Source organism: Notothenia rossii, assembly GCF_949606895.1.
Source record: "Notothenia rossii genome assembly, chromosome: 7".
NCBI lineage: Eukaryota > Metazoa > Chordata > Actinopteri > Perciformes > Nototheniidae > Notothenia > Notothenia rossii.
Window position 1 is genome coordinate 28068697 of NC_136905.1, and position 18840 is coordinate 28087536.

An 18840-nucleotide genomic window follows, 5' to 3' on the forward strand; every position below is an offset into this window, starting at 1 on the left:
GTCGTCTTATTGACATGTTTCACATTCTCCGCTTCATTGGCTCGAGCCCTCCACAGGTGGTTGCTGTGGGGGAAGTAAACTGTCGTGTGGGCACGCCTCTTTCTGTTGCTAGTTTCCTTTTGATTGGTCCAGTGTGACTTTCACAGGAAGTGCTAGAATAATGCAAAAACAAACAAAGGTGTTGGTGTGAGATAATACAAGAACATCCGGTTGTAAAATGTGTCTTTCAAACTAAGTGCATGATACAAACCAGTCTTTGAAATAAATAATCGTGTAAATAACTTAATAATGATAACACATCATAAACTAACAACTTTAAATTATTTTGTTAAGAGAAGAAAAACTTATAATACTTCATCAAAAGTACTTGCAAGAATTGCCAAGTGAGTATGTCAACAACCCTCTGAACAACACTATGATTATGATCAATTATGTGAACCAATAAGAACAAGGTAAAAAGACAGACAACACTGTCAATTAACTCTAAGAAAAGTAAAGTTTACTGTGAGCAACTGTACTTAAATAAAACAATTGAGATAATTGTTATTGACTTAAGTATTTTCAAATTATATTCCTTTGTACTTTTACTCCAATACATTTTGTTGGCAAATGTTGTACTTCTTACTCCACAATTTATTTAGTTACAAGATACTTTCCAAATCAAGGTTATTACAAAATAAAAATTGACACATGCATTCATTATTATAGGCTTAAAAAAAAAGTGTTCCTAATAAATGGTGCAAGCCTTCAATTTCTTCTCATTAACATTATTTTTTCCCAAAATAAATTGTTTTTGTGTTGCTCTTATTTTTAGTAGTAGAAGCAGTTGTAGTGAAATCTATGCCCAGTAGGGATAGATTTTACTTTGAAAAGCTGAACCGGATATGTCTGCTAGAATCCAGGAAACTTTACCTATGTATAGCTAGCCTCTTGTGATTAGCCACGTCATGTAAAGTTAGCAGTGCAGCACTTCTGATTTAAAAGCAGCGAGGGGGTTGCATTATTTTAGGGGATAGTTGTTAATTTTTCAAGAGGAGCTCCTGTTTCATGGTTATAACTCGGCAGTAATTATATGGGAAGATGTCAGACCTCGGGGACTGGTTCAGAAGCATCCCTCTCATCACCCGGTCCTGGTTTGCTGCCTCGATTGCTGTTCCCTTTATTGGGAAACTGGGATTGATTGATTTCAGGAATCTCATGTTGTTTCCAGAGCTGGTTATAAGTAGATTTCATGTAAGTGTATCTTGTTTGTGTTCACCTTTGTGTGTTGGAGTAGCTGATACGTGCCATGGTTGCTTTGTTTTCGATGTGAGCGATTAGTTAGCAGGTAGCTAGCTAGGCTAACTGAGCAGGCCGTGCTGTGTGACAGCCAATGAGAGGGCGATACGCAGGAGCTCATTACTTCCGGATGCTGTCAAACTGCTACTTAATTTAGCAACACTGAAGTTAGGGTTAAATATAACATTACAGCACAAATATTAAGTTACCAACCAGAAGTTGCATTGTAGCCGGAGTATTTTCGATGTTTGCTGAAATAAAACCATTGTGTTCAGGTGCTGTAGCTTTGCATGCGTAGAAAGTATGTTGCCATAATTATTATGGGACTTTCCTACTTGGAAATGAGCCCTGCGGGAAGGCTTTTACTTTGATATCACTCCGCATCTTCACTGAATCCGGACAAACTTACCTAGAATATGATGCAATATGAATATACATTTGACTTCAAGTTGAACTATTCAGTAACGCATTAAATATAATATGTATAACATGTAACTGTTTTGCCACTTGGCAGCCGAATAAGACATTGAAACTCAACCTACTGTCGCTTAGTTATGATGTAACGTGAGACATGTCAATATAACTAAATGGTAGTTAAGTCAGAACAATGTAAAAAGTTCCTGAATATCCTTTATAGTCCCGTTTCATACACTAATTATAATATGGAAACCTCTGCTATTTATCTGATGGTAAAAGATTGCCGAGACCTGTTCTGTTTAAAATTCACCTTAGTTTATACAACTGTCACTATTATGCTGTCTTATATATCTTCAGAGGGGAGCTGTAGGATATTCAAGTCGGATTTTAAACTTACAATAGGTAGACGTCTTTTTTCTCCAAATTCAAATGCTATAAAAACCACGAACAATATCAGTGGATATAGAATAACAATGAATTCTCATTTATACGCTGTTATATTATGGATATGGATGGACTGTTATTAACGATAAGTGAAATTGTTGATGAATATGGTCAATATGTCTTTAAATGAAATTAATAATGTAATCTGTATGATGAAAAACGTATGCAAAAATGCCCATCACAATGTGTGGGAGTCCATGGGGACATCTTCAAATGCAACCCTTGATTTGCAAAAGTTCTTCAGAGATGGTTACGTTTGGCATTGACCTTTAGATGGTTGAGGTAAGGGTGTCGGGCAACAGGTCTCACAAGATTTTTAGCATATCTAGCGCTTCCATTTAGTTACAGCCAACCTAAACTGATACACAACAACAACGCAGAAAATAAATACTTCCTCAGATTTTATAAACTAGAATCATAGAAGGTTTGTCAATTTGGTTATTCAAGCACTGAAAAGATGAGTTGAATTTCAACAAATATTTAGAACTGAAAATTACACTAGATACCTTTTTCTCTATCGAATATTGTAATGATATCCCTTGATTAAAAGTTATTTAACCCAGAAAAGGCTCAGCCCTTGGGCCACCAGTTACATTCCGATCTGATCAGCATCAAACAAAACCTTTGAATCTACCTGCGAGGTAACACTGTTCAGAGGAACTCCAGCTGGAGTCTGGTGCCACTTTTTCTCTGCTTAGAAGTTATCATCTACAATCCACATGAGATGTCATTTATCTTACAAGAAAAACCCTTTAAAGTCTAGATCCTTGCACACACACACACACACACACACACACACACACACACACACACACACACAGCTATGTTTATGTCTGACCACATTATACTTATGTCTCTTCTGTTTGTTTCAGCTCTGGAGACCACTGACTGCTACCTTGTATTTCCCAATAACCCCTAACACTGGGTTCCTGTACCTGGTCAACCTCTATTTCCTCTACCACTATTCTAGTCGGCTAGAGACAGGTAAGCCTGGCCCCGGTGCTCACACACACACACACACACACACACACACACACACACACACACACACACACACACACACACACACACACACACACACACACACACACACACACACACACACACACACACACACACACACACACACACACACACACACACACACACACACACACACACACACACACACACACACACACACACACACACACACACACACACACACACACACACACACACACACACACACACACACACACACACACACACACACACACACACACACACACACACACAGTCTTGCTAAACCTTTTTTCTGTTTTCTTCTCCAGGGGCTTTTGATGGCAGACCTGCAGACTACATCTTCATGCTCCTCTTCAACTGGATCTGCATTGTTGTATCCTTTTTAAACTGGTTCCACAAAGCACCAGAACTGTTTTTGTAACACTTATCAATTCATAATTTAAAAACCTCCTGTTTTTAAATGATGAATTTAAATCTTTTAAAATCAACTTTCATCCTCTAAGGTCATAGCTTGGTTTCCTCCCCACCATCGATCCTAGCACTCCGCTGCCTTATTAGCCCCGCTGCATTTCTATCTCATCGGTATCCCCCCCCCCTTTTCTCTCTGCAGCACTGTGCCATGTCAGGGTGGCTTTGTGCCACTGGCCCAGTGTCAGTCTACCCTTGCAGAGCAGAGAAACCTAATCTAGGTCACACTCAGCACAACCCAGCCCACATCTCAACGCTGTCTTTGTGTTCTGCTTCCATTGCCAGCTTGCCTCGCCTAGACACAGAAATTGTATGCGGCACATTTGGACAAGATCCTGTTTTCCTTCAATCTAAACCAAGTGTTCAGCTTGTATTGAGACTGGCAAATTGTGGGAAAAGGTAGGGGGGGAAAAGTCAGTTGTGGGAGGTGGAGAGGCCGAATTGGAGGGTGACCGCCGGCCGATGTTGGGATTGGACCTGGCAACCCTCAAGTCCTCAGCTGTTCTAATCTGTAGGCTCCAGCTGTATTGTATTGTGTTGACTTGACTCTTACTATAGATAACCGGGATGCTGATGAACATGCGGGTGAGAATTCTCCTCTCTGTATTTATACCACAACATCAAATTATGATCAATATGTATATAAAACATAAAAATAGTCTGCACTTATCACTTGAGTCTCACATAATAAAGAGGGACAGTTAAACTGAAGGTTTAACTAAAACTTAAAGTTTAGGTTGCACCACAAAGTAACACATTAACAGGAGCTTCACTTATTGCACACATCAAATCAATCCAATTTATTTTAAGTAAATGCACAGTATTCCTGCCAAGAGTTGCTCTTTTTAAATGCATTGCAATAAAAGTAAGCTAAGAAACACCTCTCGCAAATGTTAGTCATAATCTTTATCTGATCATATTAGTGTAAGCATTATGAAACACATTAATCAGGTTGTCAGGCTTTTCACAATAAGCCCTTCATTTTCAATGCCACTTTTCATAAACCACCCATAACGTTTTTGATTACACAGCTGTGTTGTTGATGCTGTTTGTATTAACATATTGTTTGTTTATGTTTCCAGCTGCTGATGATCCCCCTGATCATGTCAGTGCTCTACGTCTGGGCTCAGTTCAACAAAGACACCATCGTGTCATTCTGGTTCGGAACACGGTTCAAGGTGCGTAACGCCCTTTTGTAGTTTGGACTGTCAGCATTATTCCGCACAATATTTACTACCTGAATGTGAGGCTTATTCTAATAATCATGTCATTATATTTCCTGTAGGCACATTATCTACCATGGGTCATCCTGGCCTTCAACTTCATTATCGGAGGCTCGTAAGTAACATTTAAAAAACATTTTTTTGTTCACAGAAACAGTTTATTAGTAATCTGTAGTACAAACATAAATGTATTGTCTTTTAATGAATACAGAATGGTCCTTGTTCCTGTTGTCCAAAGTAGAGAATAGCCTGTTAAGCCACATTAGACATGTTTTAACTGAATGTTATTTCTATGAGGTTTGCTAAACTTTTCCTGTATTGTGCAGGTTTGTAAATGAACTGACAGGGAACCTGGTGGGTCACCTGTACTTCTTCCTCATGTTCAAATACCCCATGGACCTGGGGGGACGCGCCCTGCTCTCCACACCTCAATTCTTGTAAGTGTTTTGCAACTGTTGAATGAACAAATAAAATAAAATGACATGAAAGTTTGAATACATAAGTAAACACACCCTTATTTCAACTCTGCTGCTAAAGCCTTACTTGGTCTGTTATGACGAGAAGCTAATCGTTGCCAATGTAAGATAGATGGCAAACTGCAAGATAGATTTCAATGCGTTACAGGGAGTATATCTTTCCTCTGATAACACCATAATGACACTTTTTTACCGTTTACCCCATTACTAACATTACTATTTGTGGCCACAAGACTGCTGTTGAGCCAAAGATACATTAAGCTGCATTTAAAGGTGATCATACAGGGATAACAGAACTTTTTTTAGAGCTGTTCTGTATTACCTCAAGCACTATTATAAAATATATAAATAAATAAAAGTCAATTTGAACCATCTGTGCTTTGAAAATAAATGTAAGAAGAAGTGATTTCATGAGATGGAGAAATGTAGGTTAGCCCCCCCTGCACTGTAACACTACACATAACAAACAGCTGTGTGAGATTACCCGCTTCCTCGATTTGAAACGTTCCAACGTCTCTCTCGTCCTCTCCCCAGGTATCGGTACTTCCCCACCAGGAGGGGAGGCGTGTCGGGCTTCGGAGTCCCCCCCAGCAGACCAGCTGTCCAGGAGCCACAGGGGGGAGGAGGAGGAGGAGGAGGAGGCGGCGGGGGAGGAGTATTAAGAGGACGTTACAACTGGGGCGAAGGCTTCCGCCTGGGGGGGGAATGAGAGACGTGAAACGAGAGATCTCCACCCCTTACCCCTTTTTACTCCCAGTAACAAAGCTATGGGGTTAAAGTGCTTTTTCTCATTCTGCTGCTTGAGGGAAAACCTTGACTTAAAATTATTTCATTTACATTCATGTTTAATTTTATGAGGGAATTTGAAAAGGCACACACTTTATACCCAAGACTGCTGGACTCAGACTGTGGCCTTAAGCCCAATTCAGCCCAAACAGCCAGCTCTATTCTTACTGAGGATGTGTCCATGTGAAGCTGATAGAAGGCAATATGAATAAATTGGTTTTTTTAATGTGATGATTCTTGATCTCCACTCCCCGTTTACTGTCTGTCCTCCTCCTTCCACCCTGAAATTGGACAGTGGAGATGTTGCAGCTGTACTCTAGCAAACTGTTGATTTTGTGTTCCTCACCCTCCCTCCCTCCCTCCCTCTCTCTCTCCTTCCCTCCCTGTGTGATGCAGTATCAGATTACATTGTAATTACCAACGCACTGCGAGGCTGCTCTCAGCTGAACATGGGCAGAGCTATTTAGAGAGCACTGTTTCTAGGTCTGATTGTTCACGGGTGTAAAAGGTTTTTTTAAGCCTCTGTCTTAAGATTTGATCTCAACCAAAATACGGTGAAGATGGGACTTTTGCTTTTTTTTTTTGTAAATATAACAGTTGTTTATTGAAATGACAATCGAGTCTGAGTTTGATTATCATAATATCCATGTTCCCTGAATGCAACACTGGGATTTTAAGGTATGTGCCAGTTCTGCTTGTCAAAAATCACTTTGCCTTCATGTACAATATATTAATCACAATCAAATATTGTCCTATAAATGTCAGAAAATTGCCATGACTGTTTTGTCCAATAGCAGTTCAACAACCATAAAACAAAAAAGGAACTCACATTTAAACTGCTTGAATCTATAATCAACTCATTCTATACTCTATTGACTAATAGTTCCAGCTTCAAATACTAAATATAGCTTTATTTGCATTTATTGGCATTTATTGGACATTATGCTAATGTAGTGATGCAAATTAGCTCCATTGGTTGAATGTGTTAATTTGCATTCAAACCAAGTTAGTAAAGCTAGAATAATGCCCAGAAGATACATGGAAAGACATCAACAATCCCAGGTAGAGAAGGGTGTTATGTTGGAGGAAATGAACAAAGCTGCTCAGGCCTTTGATTAAAACGAATCAGGATTTGAAGATGCAAAAATACCTTGGCACAAACCCAGATATCAGAGACAAGCCATTCTTGAAGAGATGCCAAATCTATACTTTCTCAGGGTTTCTGTATAACTAACTCCACAAAGATAATTTAGTACTCAAGTAAAAAAAAAAGCAATTTCGGTCAGTTTTCCTGTACCTTGTTCAAATCCAACGTTTTTGATGCAATCAATTTAAGCCGGAACACAAAGGCGGTTTTGCAGTCGGTTGTGTATTTATTGAGTTACAGCAGACTTAAAGTAGAAAATGAAAAATGCAAGCAGTTCCCATTCCATTAGCCAACAAGATGTACAGTATCTCAGAAACAGCAGCAGACATTCAGCCAGCACAGCCATACACCTGCTGTTCAAACCAGGTTCAAATGACAGTTCAACTTTTTTTCTGCACACATATTGCAAGCACTTGCAATTTGACCCAATAATCACAGATATCCCTTTTAAATCATTTCTGAAAATCAATTATTAAAAATGAAGATTGTTGAAGCACGTGCAAGAAGTTCACAACTGTTGCGATATTCCAATGCATGTTTTCTTGAGAACAGCACAGATCATTTCTCTTTGTTAATGTGGAGATTCATGAACCACCATGTCAGGTGTTCTGAAGCGACTGTACAGAAATCAACTTAACCCAATCCATATTTGAACACAAGGGGTGTTCTAAAGCTATAAAAACAAGAGCAAAAGCCAAGGGGTGTTCACAGATCACTGGAGCTTAAGTTGCTTTATCATGCGCTTAACACTTTCATTCAAGAATATTTCAAGTTTTTATAGAAAAAAGAAGTGATAAGCTGAAATAATCTTCACCAGTTCTCTGAGGCAGAAAGCAAATGTCAGATAAGAGCAGAAAAAGGCAGCATGGTGCGATAACACAGACACTCAATGTGATTTATCATTTCTGTGTCGTGTTACGATTGCCCGAAACTCGAGGACTCCTAGCGTCCCTCGAGCACGTCTGACTGATTTTCACCTCGTCAGTGTAATTCTATAAGCGAGTCAGGGTGACGCTGCAGGAGAAGCGGAAATGTCTCCCAACAGTTTGAGATGAAGAGGCATAGCATGTAAATATCTATCACTAACACAGGGATATATGCAAGTGCCATCAAATACTACTCAGTGAGTCCGCAGGTGCATGATTTTCAAAAAATAGGACTGATTTTCAGCAAATAACACACTATCATACACTTTGATCTTAAAACAACAACAAAAAGGTTTGGGGGCACCAGTCTTTGAATTTTTCTTTTAAAAATGTAACAAAACTTGCCCTCCCAGTAAAACTGTACAAACTGTTTTTGTAATACAGAAAAATATTTACAAGGGTCCTTCTTTAAAAAAAAAGAAAAAAGTGTAGTAGTAAGAAAAATGCATCAAGTCCAGCTTTGGCACTCCTCTTAATGTCAGCATCTGCCCACACATCCGTCAGTGCTTTAACAGTGGAACTACAAAGTCCCAGGCGCTTTGTGATGACATCACAGGCAGACATCACTGGTTCCTTCCACACTCGATTGAACTGGACCTGCAATAGAACCAGACTGGAATCAATACATGGGCTGAGTAAATATCACTGTACTGCTGCCTATTATCAAATCAAATACATTTTAGTAACAAATTGAAATGTAAACAAATGCGTGGGATGGTCGCTGTGAAATTCATAAAAAAAAACGAAATGGCTAAATATTGGTTTTGTATGAAATCACCAGAAGGGGCTTTTAAAATCATAATGAAAACTTGAAATGTTTTTGTTCCATATTCCTCAAATGCATTATAGTTTTCCATGTTGATGCATTATTAGAGTAGAAATAAAAATGAGAATAAGCCAATTAGCATTTGCATTTTCAAATACTCGTTTTAGCACTGTGTGTGTGTGTGTCTAAATGTTTAATGCTAATGATGGTGTGGGTCCAACTATCATCCTGCCATCCCAGCATGCCATCTTTTTTGAAGGGCCAATCGGAGGTAATTACCACCAAATAACTTCCTGGGTAGCTGGAGGCTGCAGCTGTGGCATTTTAAAGGAACAGTTCACCATTTATTTTAAAAGAATGTCAAGCCAAGCCAACACACAAAAGCAAAATCCATCCAAAGCAATATTAACACCTGGTGCTTTTCAAAATGTTTCACAAAATCAAATATTTACTTTTTTTCAACCTACTCTCAACCAGTGACCCTCCCAGGCTGCTCCATGCTCAGGACTTCAGTGTCTGTTGCCAGCATCGGTCTCTCCACTGCTGCATCGCTCCCCTCCCCCACTGCCACGGTCACCTTTACCCACCTGACAAGGGAACAGACGCAAAGTTTAAACACAACCAGAAAAGCTTTTATAAACACATTAAATGCTTCTGTGAAGGCTATACACCATACTTAAATATTAAGTTGATGCAACAAATAACACATGCAAAGAGTGTATCCATAACTTACCTGTATTGATAGACTGTTTTCACACAAAACTTAAAATAACTCCTGTGATATCCATTTAAAAAAAGAAAAAAATCTAAAATTGGCAGTGAGCTGATATTTTTTTGTCTGTATAACATTACACTAATAATAATAATAATAACTTGAATTTATATAGCGCCTTTCATAAACTCAAGGTCGCTTTACAAAGAAACATACAAGGACAAGACATAAAACTAAAAAAAAAAAAACATAAAACGGGGCAGAAATGGAAGTGTAAGTGTGCGGGGGGGGGGGGGGGGGGGGAGTGAGTTATTGTTGGAAGGCGATGTCGAACAGATGAGTTTTAACGGTTGATTTAAAAATGTTGAGAGAAGGGGCGTTGCAGATTTCTGCAGGGAGGGAGTTCCAGAGGGTGGGGGCAGCGACACTGAAGGCACGGTCCCCGAAGGTGCGGAGGCGTGAATGGGGAATGGAGAGCAGGGCCAGAGTCTGAGGATACATAAGGGATGTATGGGTGGAGGAGATCTGTGAGGTACTGAGGGGAGAGGGCATGGAGGGACTTGTAGGTGAGGAGGAGGAGTTTGTAAGTGATGCAGGACTTGACCGGGAGCCAGTGGAGGTTGAATAGAGAGGGGGTGATGTGCTGCCAGGGCTTGGTGCGTGTGAGAACCCTGGCAGGTGAGTTCTGTGTGTACTGGAGCCTGTTCAGGGTTTTGCTGGGAACCCCGGACAGGAGTCCGTTACAATAGTCCAGGCATGAGGTAATGAAACAATGTATCAGCTTCTCAGCAACAGGGTCGGAAAGTGATGGCCGGAGTCTTGAAATATTTCTGAGGTGGAAGAAGGCTGATCTTGAAACGGATTTGATGTGGTTTTGAAATGAGAGGGTTGAATCCAAGACAACACCAAGGTTGCGGACCTGAGGGGATGGGGAGATGATGGAACCGTCGATGTTGAGGAGCAGATCTCCAACCTTCCCGAGCAGTGCCTTGGGGGCCACAACCATGAGCTCAGTTTTATCACTGAAAAAGAAGTGTAGGGTAAGCGATGGCTTTCCCTCTCTCTACCCACCTTCCATTGTCAGCAGGACTGGAGCTGGTCTGGTCCGGTCCGGTCCGGCTCAGGTCCGTCACACTGTGGGCTAATCTGTCTGTCAACCACTGCACTTTATCTTGGTCGGACAGCTTGGAGTGCTCCGGTGCAGCTGCTGCGCTCTCACAGGCCTCCTCCACTGCATCGACTGTTGTAGAAGAGAAAATATGCACACCCGAAAAACAACAAAGTCAAACATGGGTATAAAACACTGGATGCAAAATAAATAATTATTCTACCCCCAGCCAAAAACTCACCTTTCACAGCCTCGACTTCCAAGGAATCCCTCTTCTCAGAACTCTGGCCGTTCTGTTCCTGGCCTGATTCCTGCGCCTCTGCCAGCTTTTGGTTCTGGAAACTTTCCATCCATTCCAGAGTTTCACCGTTCTTCAACGCAGATCGATGGTCCTTGAACCAGCGGACGATGTCGGTGCGTCCGAGGCTCATTTGGACCTCCAGCTGGCTGTACTGCTCAGGAGACGGCCACTGGGTCCGACAGAACACCTGCTGAGACACATTATCTCATAAATTGTTTTTAAAAGGAAATATTATGCTCATTTTCAGGTTCATATTTGTATGTTGTGCTTCCCATTCTGCAGCACTCAAATCTAAATAACAAACTACAGGTAAGAGAAAACCTTAAAAAGCGTAATAGGGCCTCTTTAAGCAAAGCACCTTTAAAGACACAGAAAATATCAAGGAGACCCCTGAATGTTCCTTAATGTTACCCGTTTTTTAAACGTTGACAGTCTGAAAAATAACAGAAGCGAAATGTATTAGAGAGATTAGAAATATATTAAAATATCTGTCCCACCCTCACAAAGAATAGCCATAAAAGAAAAAAAATGTCACTTAGCTACAATCAGCAGATACATAGCCTAATATATATTGGCAGATTCTGATTACTGTATTCAGAATATTATTCAATTTGTCATGGAATATATTCCTTTAACTGTTTAACAAAGTCAATGTGTTAATACAAGCTATTGTGAATACAGATATCTCAATATCTGCTGGATGAACAGCGTGAAAGGTAATACAGAAATTCAGGATCATCAGAAGATTTATAGCATTTCTTTAGAATCTTATTTAAAATCACCTGGTGGTAGGAGAAATAATGCATTAATATGTATTACGAAGTACTTCATATTCTACCAGTTGTAGAAATGCATGTATGTATTAACACATTGCAGAGGCAGTCTGTGTTTCAGAGCATAAAACAAGTGCTGCTTCTTCAAGAGACTTCTCGTGGATATACTTCTATCACCACAACACTATTCAGCTCCTTTTCCTGAGTTTGTCAAATATGACCTCGTCAACACGTTACCGTGTTATCTCACTTCTCACAACCAAGTACCAGCACATCTCATCATTTAATGTCAATCACACAGATTGTTCTCAGGCACCAGTACTATACGTTCTCAGGTTTAATTAATTTTACACATCTTCTCACGCACAAAAGGTGCCATGTCCTATTAATTTATCTCTTTAAAAGTGACAACTCATTAATGTACTGATACCATTAGCAGCCCATCTGCACTCGTTGTAAAGGATTCAAGCTCATATTAAAAGACACAGTTCATCCCAAAATCTAAAAGGCACATTTCCCTTTTTCCTGAAGTGCCCTCTGTAGATTTAGATTGTTGTTGGGTGAATTGCAGAGTTTTTGAGAAATCAGCTGTTGAAATGTCTGCCTTTTCTCAGTATAATGGATCCAGAAGGAGCTGCTTGTGGTTGTCAAGGCGTCCAAGAAATACATTTGAAACAACAATATCTCTTTCCATAAATCATGACCCGAGTATTAAAGATAATCTGCAGACCTTGTTGTGAGCAGTGTCATGAAGGAACCCATTTTAAGGGGCTCCTGCTCAATGGAAGGCAGGTGTACTTGGTTGATACATAGCAATACATCTAAACAGGAACAAATATGTATTTTAGATTTTTCATGGTCCTTTCAAAGTTTTACATTTGTGTCAGATATTAATACATTTTCTTCTAATAAGTGCTGATGTAGACATGTCTGGGTCTGCTGTTCTCACCTCTCTTAATAGGCCAAGGGAGAAGCTGGTTATTGGAGCCGGGCTGGTGGAGGCAGACAGGATTGGGGGATGGGGAGAAGAGGAGGAGGAAGATGAAGTGAGGATGGGAGGTGATGCTGATGAGGAGAGGGTGGGTGGGCGAGGGGAGGAGGCTGCGAGTACAGGAGGGGAGGAGGACGACGATGAGGAGGAGGAGGAAGGGGAGAGGACAGGTGGATGGGGGGAGGAGCGAGGAGGCTTCCCGCCGTGCGACGCCCCGTTCAGCAGCGCAGCTGGCCGCTCCGCCCGCTCCTCCGTGCTCTTGGCAGACATGGAGAGCAGAGCCTTCTCCATGTTGTCCCTCAGCGCCCGGCGCTCTGAGAACCAGCAGTCCACCTCCGTGTGGGACAGCCGGGTCTCCTGGGCCAGCAGGGCTACAGCAGAACAGAGTTCAGAGGATCAGATGTCACACCGAGTGGAAGGCTACCTCAGAAACCTGGGAATTCATTCTCTCTCAGGGGGACTTAAACATGGGCTCATTAAAAACATTTCTGCTATTCCTGTCTGCAGGAACCCACCAGAGCCCCGCAGCTCCTCTGAGGCGAAAGAAAATTAAGTCACATGCTGTGAACTTGTATGAATAGAAGAAGCACTACTGGAATTTTTAAAGTAATTTTCAATTCCAAGTTATGAAGTGAGGGTACAAAACTTTACAAGAACACAACCCACTGCTTTTCTAACTATCTGGTTTCCACCCAATTTATTCAGACGAAGTTTTTAATAGCTTCTTTAAATCTTCCGTTATATTTATTCTCAGGAAATGTATATTCTAAATGGGTTTTGAAAACAAATGGCTTCATTAGCTACTAACTTGCAGGAAGGCTATTTTCTCAAACCCAAAGTCTGATTCTAATGCCGGGACAATCAGGAAATAAAGAAAAATAATAATAAGTTACGTAATTACAATTAACGGCGCTGCTAGACCCCAAGGTTAACACAGGTCTGCACCTCCTTAATACTCGCAGGGCAACAGTTTTGATGAAAATATAGTTTTTGAAATGCTTAAATAAATAAAATATTGGCTGTAGCATTATATTGTTTTACGTAAATACAGGTTGTGAATTTTTGGAAAAGATAACATTTATTTTCTCAGTAATTTGGACTTTACCATGCTCTGTTATTGGGAATCTTTTGATCACTTCAGTTGAAAACAACCCAACTCACCTAAACCAATCCATATGCTATTCAAAGTAATAATATAATTTGTTTTAAATCCCATCGCTTCTCTCTTTCTTGCCGGGCTGGTGAACATGGTTCACTGTTTCTTCATACCTGCACACACTAGTCTGTGTTGAGTATGGCGTGAGTGTTACATGTTGTGATACATGTTGTGATCATGGATGTTGCCCCTCGTTTCCGTTATGTGATTGTGATGTGCTCCATGTGACATGTACTGTATGTGGTAACGTGTGCTGTTTATTGCTCTCTTTTATCCTCTCTTATCCTTACACCTGTATCTACTTGTCTTTCATCCTTTTTATTTCATTTGATATTTTCTTATAACTAATGCTGTTGAGATATTGTGATTTTAAGAGTGTCTATTACCATCTGGCCGGGGACAACAGCTGGAAATTAGCCATGTTGGCTAAAGCTGCACCATTTACTGTTTTTGTGACAGTTCACCGATGGGGACTGTCCACGACACTATAAATAAATAAACTAAACTAAATATCCTACAAACCAAAGTAAGAATGAGCTTACGCCAATTCCTTGACTCTTTCCATCCCAACACTGTGTTACACTGTGTTATATGATTAAACTCCTTGCCTTGTTAGGAGTTCAGTGGAGAGTCTTTACCTAGCTCCGCCTCTGTCTGCGTGCTGCTTCTCTGAAAGCTCTCCTCCAGCGCCTTCAGCTGTTCTGAAGACTTCCCTTTCACCCTCTCCAGCAGGGGGAAGTGGCTGGGCACCGCCTTCTTCACAGCACCGTCTTTAGGTGCTGGGGTCACCTCTGCTTTCACCAGCACCGGAGGGGGAGGAACGCCTGTAGAGACACAGAGACAGACTGAAGAACCAAAATATGGAAGGGCCAAAACGGGTCTTTTATTTTGCTAAATGAAACGGCACTTACAAATACATTATCAACAGACTACTGACCACGATTAGGAAACTTTGCTTTCCTGTACATTTGTTTCTAACAATAAAACCCTTCCTCTGAGAACCAAAATAAGCTTGTTTCTGACAAAAAGAACGATGGCAGATAAATACCCTGCCTGTATAAAAATATACAGGCAGGGTATTTTATCATTTCAGATTGGTGACACTGATGATATCACATACCTTTGAGATTAAGGAGCCTCTGTTCACTGAACCACTTCTTTATCTCTCCTCTGGACAGCCCGGTGGTCTCTATCAGCCTGTAGATCTTTAACATGAGCAACAGAACATAGGGGGTTTAACAGTGATGTGTCTTAGAAAAAGAAAAAAGCACTAAATTAGAAATTAAAAGCAGCTACAAAAATATGAATACCAAAAATCATTCAAATATATTTGAATCTTCTAAGCTAAGGCATGGCAAGAAATGTCCTTTCACTCACTTATTCTTACCTCATCTTCCTCGGGGAAAGGACACTGTGTGTAGCTGGCCCTCAGCACTGAGAGCTGCTCAGCTGTTTTGTTGGGGTCCACGGTGAAGCTCAGCACTTTGGGCGACGCCAGCTTGGATGTTGCCATGGGCACGGAGATGGTCTGAATAATGGAGGGTCGTTTACTGTCCGTGGTGATCCCAGGGGAGGACAGGGGTCTTTTGAGCGACTGTGCCACCTGCGGTAATTATAAAGGAAGGTGTTCAAGTCAATGTAATAAAATACAGATAGTTGGATAGATGCGGCACAACCCCCATGTTTCTACTCTTACACAGCCCTGTCCCTTGTATAGTTTTAATAATCAAATAAAACCAATTCTATCAACGCTTACATGTGCATATAGATAAATTCAATCCAACAAAAAAGATACAAAAATACAATTAATGAGAAGGAAAAAAAGATTAAAATAACCAAATAATATATATGTTTTTGGTTTTAAAAGCTACAATAGGTCAAATATACATTATTAAAGAAAAATATATATAAATATGGGGCGTCCATTTTTTGCCAAATAATGTTTAGGGTCTTTACTGCACAGAGTAAGGGTTGATGGATATTTTCCTTCAATTTAAGTAGTATTTATACTGCTTAATTATAATTAAATTAAATTAAAAATACACGACCAACAAATGCAGAAGTAGCAAATGGTTTTATGCATAGTGCAAACATATCTAATAAGATGATAGAATGACTGCAAAAAAAAGTTTGGATCAACACGAGACATACATTTAGCTAGTGTTAATGTAGAGGAAACTTCTGAGCAGAAACCTCTGACTATTCCAAAACATTAACATTTCTGGGTTTTGTACCTGGTTAGCCACGGTGAGGGCCAGTGGAGCGCAGGTGACCGTGGAGCCGTTGGCCACAGGGGTCAGCACCAGGCTGGTCTGTCCCAGCAGCTGGCAGGGCAGAGACTGCAGGACGGAGGCTGCCGTCTGCATGGCTTTAGAGGCTGCAGACATGTTAGAGCTGAACTGAGGAGCTACCACGGTAAAGGTCTGAGGCAGAGAGGAGATGGTACCGTTGAACATCTTCTTCCTGGATTCTTCCACCTGAGATAAAGGGAAAGCACTTGTTATAAATTGTATTTAATAATATTATCCATATTTATGGCTGCTATAGTCATTATCTGCAGTAACCTGTATTCTTTTCAACTTATCCTAAATCAAGCAAATATAATGCTTTAGAAAATGTTAGTATTTGGTAGACCAGATGATACCTTATTAAGCTTCAGAGATAGAAAAAGAACTGGTAAAATACAATAAACCTCACTTGAGGCTTAACAATTAAATTGCCTCTAATGTTCATCCTTTCTCTAATTCCTACCTCCTCAGGAGACCAGCTAATGCCCTGCTTGAGCCTCTGTGTGGTGAACCAGACTTTGATTTGCTCCTCTGGATGTTTGGAGGCGGCGGTGAGCCAGGAGAGCTCCGCCTGCGTGGGGTAAGGGAACTTGTTGAAGGAAGAGATGAGCGTCAGGTTGTCGTCCAGCGAAGGGTTGTATTTGGTTGTGTTGAGGGGCACTGCGATCTTCGGAACCTGAAAGAATACAAGGTCAATGGTGACTAAATAGCTTTTTCACATTAAAAACAATAATAAAGAAGAACTGTGGTCACAAAGAATGAAAGAATGTAGCATTGTGCATATAAAAAAAAAGAACATTTTTATTTGAGAGGTCTCTAATGTAATCTCCTAATAATGTTTTCATACCAAATTAAAATGTCCTCTTAAAACGAATAATTTGGTTACTTTATTCTCTATACTTATTAGATTTTATGCTTCTCTTGTGACATTTTTCGGCGGACCTGCTTTGTTCTGAATAAAATAATTTGGAATTAATAAATTGAGGTGCACAAACTGAGCACCGTTTTATTTCTCCTTATAATAATTAGCACTAAACTACTTTATTGTAGTCAGGAAAATTCCTCTGAAAATAATTAGGAAATAACAGACCCATAAAATAAAGCATTACCAGCAAAACAATAAAAAGGTGCATTTGACGAAAAACCATTCTACTATTAAAAGCTAGCTCAGAATATAAAGGGATGGCAAGTCAGAGGAAATGATGCTTCCTGTCCTACCTGAGAGTAGCTGAGAGGCCGCTGTAGGGAAGGCATGATGTGTGAAAGGCCTTCTGCTTTGAGCAGAGTCGACTCTGGGATGATGAGCGGGACGTTCACGGTGAACGCTGTGATCGGTTTCTTTGCCAGATCTGTCCGTTTATTATCCGACGACATTTTTGGTTTACCGATCTTCACTGAGGTGGGCTTGCCGAGCGGCAGAGCGCTGAGGTCGTCCCCTTTGCCAGAAAATGTGTTGTAGATGACCGCACTGTTGCTGAAACCTTCTATTGTCTGTTCAAGGATTGTCTGATTGTTCATTTTGATGCGTTTGAATTTAAATTTGCTCTCCCCCGGGTGACACCTCTCGTTGTGTTCCGTCAGGGTGTCAAACTTCTTTGTGTTAAAGTTACAAACGGCGCACAAGTAGAGGGGGTTAAGGATGACGTTGGGGTGGTTGGCGTCCACGTGTTCTTTGAAAGTGTTGAGGTTCTGTGTGGAGAAGGGGCAGTATTTACACTCGTAGCCCCCCTGCTGTCTGCACTGAGGCTTGGAAAGGTCGGGGGGCTCAGCTTGGGGTTTGTCTGGAGGCAGGGGAGGGTCGGGGGCCGAGCCCGTCAGGTCTAATTCCACAGAGGGCTCGGTCTCTGCTGAGAGATCTGTCTCCATAGGCATCTCCTCAGAATGGTTCTCCGTTGTTGTCTGGAAAGAAGGCAGTTTACAGATGTAATGGATATATACAAAAAAATACTTCCCAATTCATGTCATTGATTTTCTTGAAAAAGTATTTACATAATTCATGGATTCTTTCGTAATGAACATCTCAAAAACCCTTTCCAATATGCATTCATGTAGAGAGTCGATACATTTTGTGGAGAAATCTAATTAATAAGAGTATTTGTTTTGTTGATATTTCCAACAGTTTTCTTTCCCGGCAACCACAATTTTATTCGGTGTATATTTAATATAGCTTCATCACATTAAGTTGCATTGAAAATTAAGAGCCACAATTCTTCCTCAAGTAAGCTTTTGTGTTGAAAACCATACCTAATTAAATATGTATTTTAGTAATAATAATAGATTTATTTTGTAAGCGCTTTTACAGGTGCTCAAAGTCGCTTTACAGAGATAGTGAAAAAAATAAAAAATAAAATAAAAGAACAACAAATAAATATAGAAAGTCACATTAAAATCAAGCAATACAACAACAATCACACATTAAAAGCCAGATTGAAGAGGTGAGTTTTTGTAAGTGTTTTGAAGGTGGTGAGGTCAGTGCAGTCTCTGATGGGTTGTGGGAGTGAGTTCCAGAGGGAGGGGCAGCGACGGAGAAGGCTCTGTCCCCCCAGGTTCGGATAGCTTTGTGACTGTTCACTTA

At 40.5% G+C, this 18840-nt stretch overlaps 2 protein-coding genes across 6 annotated transcripts in view; one reads left to right on the forward strand and one right to left on the reverse strand.

Annotated features, from left to right (window-relative positions):
• Nucleotides 1-900: 900 nt before the first annotated feature.
• derl1 (derlin 1) lies at nt 901-6328 on the forward strand. The gene is made up of 8 exons (XM_079640206.1): nt 901-1233; nt 3012-3123; nt 3453-3517; nt 4171-4197; nt 4695-4790; nt 4898-4950; nt 5162-5272; nt 5846-6328. Exons 1-8 carry the CDS (start codon nt 1081-1083, stop codon nt 6018-6020), a joined length of 792 nt encoding a protein of 263 aa, XP_079496332.1. The 5' UTR covers nt 901-1080; the 3' UTR covers nt 6021-6328.
• A 1118-nt stretch (nt 6329-7446) lies between these two features.
• The window catches only part of zhx2a (zinc fingers and homeoboxes 2a), a 30725-nt gene continuing 19331 nt past the window's right edge, over nt 7447-18840 (reverse strand). For 3 of the 5 annotated variants that reach the window (XM_079640203.1, XM_079640204.1, XM_079640201.1), the window contains exons 3-13: nt 17484-18164; nt 16729-16941; nt 16212-16454; nt 15365-15580; nt 15098-15182; nt 14616-14801; nt 12780-13192; nt 10998-11247; nt 10720-10888; nt 9404-9523; nt 7447-8767 (exon numbers count right to left, since the gene is read on the reverse strand). In XM_079640203.1, the coding sequence (XP_079496329.1) occupies nt 9406-9523; nt 10720-10888; nt 10998-11247; nt 12780-13192; nt 14616-14801; nt 15098-15182; nt 15365-15580; nt 16212-16454; nt 16729-16941; nt 17484-18164 (2574 nt within the window). In that variant the 3' untranslated portion in view covers nt 7447-8767; nt 9404-9405. Of the gene's footprint in view, nt 8768-9388; nt 9524-10719; nt 10889-10997; nt 11248-12779; nt 13193-14615; nt 14802-15097; nt 15183-15364; nt 15581-16211; nt 16455-16728; nt 16942-17483; nt 18165-18840 lie in introns of all 5 variants that reach the window. The other 2 variants (XM_079640205.1, XM_079640202.1) reach the window with 2 other exon arrangements.

Excerpts from the sequence above, each read along its gene's own strand:
- derl1 (XM_079640206.1), top strand. The coding sequence starts at position 1,081 with ATGTCAGACCTCGGGGACTGGTTCAGAAGCATCCCTCTCATCACCCGG. Across the intron at positions 3,518-4,170 it reads TCAACTGGATCTGCATTGTT|ATAACCGGGATGCTGATGAA; the intron begins GTATCCTTTTTA and ends CTCTTACTATAG. Across the intron at positions 4,951-5,161 it reads AACTTCATTATCGGAGGCTC|GTTTGTAAATGAACTGACAG; the intron begins GTAAGTAACATT and ends TGTATTGTGCAG.